The sequence below is a fragment of the Barbus barbus genome (genome assembly GCF_936440315.1).
Source record: "Barbus barbus genome assembly, chromosome: 18".
In the NCBI taxonomy this organism is placed as follows: domain Eukaryota; kingdom Metazoa; phylum Chordata; class Actinopteri; order Cypriniformes; family Cyprinidae; genus Barbus; species Barbus barbus.
The window spans coordinates 719,568-728,640 of NC_136746.1; the positions used below are offsets into that span (position 1 = coordinate 719,568).

Consider the following 9,073-nt stretch of genomic DNA (forward strand, 5'->3'; position numbering starts at 1 on the left):
ACGTGGGGGCCATCTGCTGAATCATGTTTTCACTTTTGATTTTCGGGTGTCTTTGAATTCAGCCCTCTGTAGGTTGATCATTTTCATTTCCATCAAACGATGTGGCATCCCTTCGTTCCTAACACATTACCCAGTCCATATCAGTGTAGATATCCAGCATGATATTTTTCCCCACTGAGATCTGATATGTTTTTAGAGTGCTCCAGTATTTTTTTGAGCAGTGTACTTTGACAGTGGTGTAGTCTGAGCAAACTTTCAAAGAAAAATCTGCTGAGTATAGTTTCATATCTTAGTAATGCCTCTATGTATCCTCTGGCTTTCACTCTCAGAGTGGGCTACATTGCCTTGTCCTTTTTCATCTTTGTCATGGTGGTTACAAGGTCAATGAAAACGTGCCCATCAGGATTCCCAAAATAGCAAAAGACTGCATAGCGCTTGTCTTTCGACCACCACTGCACTTCTGTTGAAACAATACTTCTGTGTCTCCTGTCCTTACTGACCACCTCCCACACGTTCATGCATTTGTAGGACCCATGTATGAATGTGATGTCATTTAACAGGGAGAGAAGTGATTCACTTGACACTGCAATTCCAGCTGTCTGCCAACACAAGATTAAGTACGTGCACCAAACATGAACTTGGTGCCTCTTGTGTGAGAAGTGCAGAAAATTGCTTGTACTGCCCTTGCATGTTTGCAGCCCTATCTGTTCAGTCACCAACACATTTCTTGATGTCAATACCGACCCTTTCCAAAACTCTCTTCAGCAAAACAAGATTTTCCCCAGTACAGATCTCCCACTCAATCACTGCTATTAGCTATTATCTCTATTAGCGATTATCTTACATTGATACTTAGATGTCAGATCTTGTGTTGTATTCATTTGTACTGCATACACCCCAGCTTCCTTAACTTCTTCAGTAATGTTTTGCTGGATTGAGAGACTGATGACATTAATGATAGTTTAGTGTAGTCTTGGACTGCAAATTCGCAAGGGTCACTCATTAAGCATATACAGATGTGGTTTGATTTGGAGAAAATGTGTTTATTTTGTGTGATGCAAGTAAGAATGTGAAGCAGTTTGATGGTCATTACCAAGAGCACTCACTCTACACTGCACTGTCAAATTTCAACCAGATGTGATAACTTTACTAAAGACATTACAGGCCTATAACAAACAATCGGTGGACTAAATGGTTTGGACGATTTTAATGTTCTAACAGAAACTATGAAACAATAAGTGTGTTTACAAAGGCTGTTATAATCAAGCTACTAGATGATTTCGATTGGATGATGAACATGTTTTAAAGGTCATATTTTTGCTTTAGTTTGATGGAAATCAAATTATAAAGTGCATGTATAGTACTGGATCATGTGAAAGGAAACATTTCAAACCCTAACGACCCAAAATAGCAGATCTGATGAGTGAGCAACTGCTGCAAGAGAAATCACTTTATTTAATGATTAATTTAAATCACTATAAATGTAATGTTGCTCATGACAACAGTCTGCTTATCATTAGTTTCAGCAAGCCATAATATACATGTACGTGTAATATACATTATATATGAAAATGACTTACTCTGGATGAATGTCCTCATAAAATCAACAGAAAACACAGATGATCATTTTATTGATTTTAAATAAGCAGTCATACAGTAAATCAAACATATTCACAGGTTAAAAATAAATTTAAAAATTCAATGTACTTTACAAGAGCACTTCATATTAACCCAAACTTAAAAAAAAAGCACAAGATGTAGCTCACGCGCCTAAAGCATGATTTATTACAATATAACTTATTATAGCATGAACGTTGAATACACATTACTTGACCACCTTTCGCAGCTCAGCCAAGACCCAGATGGCGAAGGTGAGCAGTGCCACTGATCCGGACTGATGTGTGGCTGCCAGCGGAGTGGGAACATAGAGCAGCAGAGTACTAATGCCCAAAACCACCTGAGAATTTCATCAGAAAACACATTATATTAGCACCATTATATATATGAAGGTTAATATCACAGCTTATAACGTTTAACAGCTTTAATCCAGATAGTTCTAGCTAATACTGTGATGACAACAGTCCAATTAATATTTGAAGAGTTTATTTGCAAAAACTGGTAAATGGCACTTAATAATAATGAACTGAGTACCATGCATTATTCTCCACATAGAGCACAATCTGAACCCGAAACACGTTTTGTAAAGAAGCTGGTATTGTCCACTTCTCAAGGCATCGTGAGTTCAGGTTTCACTGCAGAAGCCGAGCGCTCTTGTTATTTGTGAACAGAAGCCGATAAATTCATTCTAGCGAATCAGCACGCTGTATTCAGGTCAGGTGACAATGAAGGCTACTTTCACTTTGAAAAGACCTGATAGCTGAGAGTTTCGTCAAAGCTGACAAAGTGATCAAGGATGGATAATTTGGACGAACTTGATGATCCCGTGATATCTTCTTCAGGGCGTTAAGGAAAATAAAAGCTGATACTTTTTCACAGAGCCTTGCGAAAGCAGCGCGTTACAATGCTGAGGTGTGTAATCACATCTATAAAGTTTATGATCACAACAACAACGTTTGTCAGGCATCTACATCATCATCTGAGGAGATTACACAAGTGTTTGTTTTTAAACTCTGAAACATGAAACAAACTTTTAATATATATATAAAAAAAACATTCATTTTGCAAGTTACCTGTATATAAGTTATTACTTATTCAAAGCAACCCAACTGCAGTTTGATTGATATTATTTGGAATGCACAATAAAAAATAAAAAAAACAAAAGAGTTATGTTTTTGCATTTATTTTTCAAAGCGACTCTTTTTACACACCGTCACACACATTAAGCCATATGTTGTAGCACTGTTTGTCTGTTTAAATCTGGTGTGTTTTGAAGGTAGTTTACGTTTACAGTTAAACTTAAAAAGTATATTGTGTACCAAAGTTTGTTTTTTATCCATTAAAAAGGATACTATTGTTTTATTACAATATGACAATGTTTGTGTTAAGTTCATAATTTAATACATTTCTCATAATGTAACAACCTTTACTACATCATGAGTTTAAGATTTAATTACATTGAGAAAATGACTAACATTTTATTACATTAATAATGTAATAATTATTACTTTATGCAGTTAATTATGTGTAGCTTTAGAGAAAAGTTCAGAGAAAAGCCCGTGCAACTGTGGTGTAATTAGTGAAAATATAATGTATATATGTTAGTGCCACATTGTGGTCAGTTCTCACAAAAGTTGGTACACAGCCTACGGTCCATTCAGAGAGTATTTCAGAGAGTACTGAAGACATCACATTGACATAAGTATTCAGGCCCATAACTCAGCCAGTTGAAGCATCTTTGGCAGCGATTCTAGCCTTTTTGGGTATGATGCCACCCACCAAATACTTCTGGATTTTGGGACTTTCAGTCATGTTCCTCAGCAAATCCTCTCAATCCATGTCAGTTTGGATGGGGACTGTTGGTGAACAGCCACTCTTAGATCCCACCAGAGAGTCTGGTTGGGACACTCAAGAATGGTCATTAAGTCACTCTTTTGTTGTCTAGGCTGTGCTGATTGTCCTGTTGGAAGTTAAACCTTTGGTCCAATCTGACAGCTCTCGATTTCCTTTGAGTCCTCCAGTCCCTGGTGCTTAGAAACACTCGCACAGCATGATGCTGCCACCGATGGGATCGTATTGTGCATTTGTATTGTGTGGTTTCCTAACAGTCATGATGATTGGAACTGCGGTTCATCAGAACTGACAAACTTGTTTCTCAGAGTCCTTCAGGTGCTTCTTTGAAAAATCCGAGAGGGTTTGCATGTACTGAGGACAGGCTTCAGTCTGGCCACTCTGACATAAACCTCGGATCAGTGAAGTCCTTCTGTCAGTCTACGGTCTCAACACATGATCTCTGTATCTCAACCAGTGTGATCATCAGGTTCTTACCTCACCTCTCTTTCTATCCTTACTTTGGCCAGGTGACCAGCTCTATGAAGAGTTCTGGTTTTTCCAAACATCTTCCCTTAAGAATGATGCGTCCCACTGTGCTCTTGGGAACCTTCAGTGAGGCAGATGTTTTTGTAGCCTTTCCCCTGTTTGACTATGAGCTCTGCGGCCAGTACCTGTGACCTCATGGCTTGTTTTTTGAATATGGCTGGTTTATTATATTGACGGGTTTGTGGCTTTCCAAATCACCTCAAAACTAATTTGCCACAGATGTGTAGAAACATCTCAAAGATGATCCAGAGAAATGGGATGCACCAAAGCTACATTTTAAGTATCAAAGTATGAATACTTATGTCAATGTCAACAACATTACTAGCTGCTGAAATCTGATTGGCTGCAGGTGTCCATATTTGTTTATTTGTGATATTAGAAGGATATATTAGCATTAGCACCAAAGAAGATGCATGTTAGTCATCAATTTATTTGATTATATGTAAGCAGAGCTATGATGATTTCTCAATTATTGTTTCCTCAAAGCATTTCCAATGTGTCAAATTTCATTTAGACACTGTTTTCAGTAGATATAAGAGTTCAAGCAAAATTTGGTCTAGAATAATTATAGAAGAAGAAGAAAATCAGTGCAAATACAATATGACTGGACTCCTAATGAGTGTATAGTGCTGTATATGGTGCAGTTTTAGGCTCTTTACTTGTGTGTAGGCCATGGCAGTGAGACAGCCAATCGCGATCTTGGCCCGTCTGGGCAGATGGACCCGTCTGGAGAACAGGTAGAGTCCTGTGATGGCTGTCAGTGAGCCGATGCCCTGCACAAACATACAACACCTCAGCTAAACCAGAGCACTGACACGTTTCAGCTGACAGGAGCAGTGCTTACCAGAATACGATGGTCAAACTGGACCGTGGTGGGATTTTCAAACATGTTCTTGATGGCTGGGGAAAAAGCCAGAAGATCATCAGGGATCCAGCGCTCGCCCATCTTTGGGAAGGAGTTATAAACCAAACCCGCATCCAGTCCCGCAACAAAGGCGCCTGTAAGAGACCATGGAATAAAGCACTTTATCATTACATAGACTGTCAAATACGTTCCTCCTGTCCTGATGTATTGACAGTTACAGACTAAACATCCAAGTTCAATTTAAGTTCTGTAGTCTTAACAACATTTGCTCCACGTGAACAGTTCTTAATGGATACTAGTGCAGTACTACTAACATATTTGATCATATATTTTATAATAACATTTTAATTATTTATATAATAAATAACTCTAACCCATGTTATATCCTCCGTGTCATAAAATAAAAATGACAGAAATGGCTGATTACTCTAAAAAAAAAGACCAATAGCCTAGTTTTCAAAACATGGATTAGTAGCTGTTTTTGGTCATTATTTTTACCACATTATTTATTTGTAACAAACTCAAATTGTTTGCGATTTACATTTAATAATTAGAAACAGTATGCATTTCAAGAACTCAAATGACACATTTGACATAAAACGGTTTACATAAGGCTTGCATATTTACTGCTTGTATTCAATGTGTAATTTGAAGCCATTTTTGACTGGATCGTAGAAAGTGTTGCCGTTTTCTAATTGCTGTGATAATTTTGAGTGAGAGGTAGGTGTAAAGGAAGGATTGAACTCATTTGTCCTCTGGACAACCCATGTGCATATGGTTTTAAAAGAATCATTTATAATAAACACTGCAACACACAAGTCATGTCATGCATTTGCTCATACCAGAGAGAGCCGTGAGGAAGACCAGACCGCCCGTAACCTTGGCAAACCTCCTTAACTGCAGCAAATTCCTGCTGTCAGGGATCTACAGTGGAGCAGAGACAGCAGAATGATCTGTACCGCATCCAAGCCTCCTGAAGCAGTAGCAGGCAGAGCTGAAATCACAGCTTACCTTGCTGGCAGGCAGCATAAGCGTGAGTCCCATCCAGAGACTGGAGCAATACAGCAGCAGAGCGGAGCCCAGATGAGCCGCCAGCCTGTACTGACTGACACGGGGAATGTCGTACGATTCAGTTTTCTCCTCCAGACCGCTCTTCACCATGTACCATCCCAGAAGACCCTGAGCATGTGCATCCATTAACAGATCTTAATTACACAACACAATCTAAATGGACAAAAAAGGGCTGAACTCTGCAGTATGGTAGCTCTCCAGGAGGAGGGTTGGAGAACCCTGTTAGAACATTTGTTGATACACAACTCAAAATGGCCAAAATTAGATATTGTTTGATTAAGCATGTCGTGAATCTGAATCTAATGAATCTAGTCTTATGATGTTTTGCCAAATTGCTCAGAAGTTATAAGCGGAAAAGTCACGTTTTATATCTTTTGACCAGTAGGTGGTGCTGTGTCAAAGCTACTCATGTGCCCTCAAGTCATGCTTGGTATAACACGTACCAAGTTTGGTCTGAATCTGCTACAGCGTTGTGAAGATACAGGCTCATGTCCATTTTTGTGTGAATTTCATGAAATTCATTAATACGCTTTACAAAAATATATATTTGGTATGTTTGGTATATTTTCCGCAAAATTCATAAATGATGAAAAGTCTTGGCCTGTAGAAATGTTAAATTTGGTAATACTATTTCACAGTGTTGTTTCTACTGGCTCAGCCTTGGTGAGAAGAAAACATAACAACATTGCAATTACTCCAGACTTTCCAAATCAACTTGCCTAAAGTCAAGCATTTACCCTACAGAGCCAATACTACACTAAAAAATATTTTTTTATTGTTTATTTTTTGTGATGGATGTGTGTGGAGATGAGACTTCATTGCATGATGACTGATTACCTGGAAGAAGACAAAGCCACACAGACCCAAAACACGAGGCTTCATGGAGCGGCTGAAGTATCCTCGTTTCCAGAAATACACCGTGGGAAGAATGTAAGCTAATCCAACCAGCCGGCCCCACATGCGGTGACCCCACTCCATGTAGAAGATGAACTTAAACTCTGTCAGAGTCATGCCATGATTCATGCTGTGAAAAACAGGCCGTCATTTTGTAAATGCAATTGCCATGTAACTGATCACACTAAATGTATCACAATACCTGCACAATATCATTGCAAATGTTTAGATGTGACACCTGTACTTCAGCTCACAAGAGAAGAGGAGAAATATACTCACATTTTGAACTCTGGGAACTGTTTGTACTTGGAGAACTCATCTTGCCACTCTGCTTCAGTCCGCGGCGGCTTCATCTCTTTCACTAAATGCCAGTCAACCATAGACAGACCGGACTCCGTCAATCTAAGACATGCAGCCATCAGTCAGCGAGTGTAAAGTTTGTCTAGACAGCAGTAAGGCCAGAATCATATTTCATGCACATAACAAGGGTTCCTGCATCGGTCTGGCAGAAACAGGTACTCAGGGGGCAATAGTGTTACCATCAAATGTCTGCGCCATTAATTATTTAGTAATCACATCTAGGTACTCACATAGCAAGTACAAAACCTCTGGAGTAGAGCTGTGCGATTAATCGAAATCATTATAAAATCAAGATTTGAGCTTGCATGATTTCTAAATGGCTTTATAGCAGGATTTTATAGCGCCCCCGGCCTCTCGCAGTATGCTATCTGAACCAATCAGAATGTGAGAGAACAGATCAGACCGGGCATACAGACAGACGTAATGGTGTGCATGCGCAGCGTGTTTTCAACGGATCAGAGCGTTCTGCAGCAGTCATGCAGCGATCGTTTATTGCTGTGCTGCACGTGCTGAATTAAAGTGACAGCGCATTGTTCGCAGTAAAAATGAACATGGATTGACATGGAAATGTAGTAATTACACCATAACTGCATACAATTAAAGTCTACTGTTTCAGTCAACACATGGCTTTTTGGCTAGATTTAAAACAAGCAAAAGTGCACTTTTAGATAAACAAGGCATTAATAGATGGCACTCGTGGAGGTAGAAAAACAAAGTTATATTTATTGAGTTTAAACGTGAATAAGTCTATGAAAGATTATATTACTGTACAGTGATAAAAGATAATTACAACGCTGAAAAGCATTTTCAGTAACAATCAAGATAATGGATAAATGTTGTGCCGTAATATTTGCCATATGTCTGTTCTAGAGACATTTTGTGACACCTTTACTCTAATTGGTTTTCTTTTGGAAATATGTTTCAAATTCACACTGAATGCATTTATGAGTGTAAAGCATGTCTGTGTGCGTCAAAATCGTGATTAAAATCAAAATCATAAAATTGATCAATAGGTTTTATTTTGTCCATATCACACAGCCCTGCTCTGGAGCACGCATAGCCTCGCTTGTGATCACCTGACGCGCCGCTGGTCTAGATTTGTTTTCTCTGACAGGCACAAAAGAGTTTAAGACATGCTTTATTTGGGGTGTCAAATAATGGCTAAAATACCAGTAATTTGACGAGTGCAAACGTTAGTAAATCGTGTTGCGTGATTCATTTTAATACTCTGCTCTGCTTTCATCTGAAAGGGAAACTCCTACAATTCATATAAGGTCATATTAGGAACATATGCATACTCAATAAGATCAGGCACAAACATAACCGCTAATTCTTCACTGCACATATTCAGTAAATCCTGACAGTACTGTTTTAATGCCAAAAGACGTTCTGCGCTGGCACAAGATGTTAGTAAATCTGGCCCCTAGTGTAATCAAGTCAGGTATAAAATAGTGTGGTCATGTTTAACTGCGCAGGTGACTTTATAAGCATTACTGGACTCCTGCTTTCACCTGGTAACCCCTCCCAGGACCACGGCGCCCAGCACCAGCCCGCTGCAGCCCACCAGCCAGCGGCCCAGCACTCGATCGCTCGCCGCCGTCCTGACCGATGCATGTCCACCTGCTGTGGTCACGCTGGTCTGTCCTCTCTTCAGCAGCCACTGTCGCAAAGGGCTTCGCTGTGAACACAGACTTCAGTGAACTACTAACACAGAATCATCTGAAGGCCTTTAAGAGCAGGATGCATAAATCATCACCGAACAGCACACCGGTCACATTTACAGCAATATACGGCCCGTCTGTTTGTATGATTTATTCTTATGGTTGTGCACACTATTATCTACTTAATTATTATGTGGAACACTTTGCTTTTTCTTCAGGAGTAAGA

General features: G+C 39.3%; 1 protein-coding gene across 2 annotated transcripts in view; it reads right to left on the reverse strand.

Moving 5' to 3' along the window:
• Positions 1–1,189: 1,189 nt before the first annotated feature.
• Positions 1,190–9,073, reverse strand: part of cox15 (cytochrome c oxidase assembly homolog 15 (yeast)) — an 8,816-nt gene continuing 932 nt past the window's right edge. Inside the window, exons 2-9 of one of the 2 annotated variants that reach the window (XM_079439872.1) lie at positions 8,698–8,864; positions 7,106–7,228; positions 6,770–6,956; positions 5,873–6,040; positions 5,704–5,785; positions 4,841–4,995; positions 4,656–4,769; positions 1,190–1,957 (exon numbers count right to left, since the gene is read on the reverse strand). In XM_079439872.1, the coding sequence (XP_079295998.1) occupies positions 1,826–1,957; positions 4,656–4,769; positions 4,841–4,995; positions 5,704–5,785; positions 5,873–6,040; positions 6,770–6,956; positions 7,106–7,228; positions 8,698–8,864 (1,128 nt within the window). In that variant the 3' untranslated portion in view covers positions 1,190–1,825. The remainder of the gene's footprint in view (positions 1,958–4,655; positions 4,770–4,840; positions 4,996–5,703; positions 5,786–5,872; positions 6,041–6,769; positions 6,957–7,105; positions 7,229–8,697; positions 8,865–9,073) is intronic. The other variant, XM_079439873.1, reaches the window with a different exon arrangement.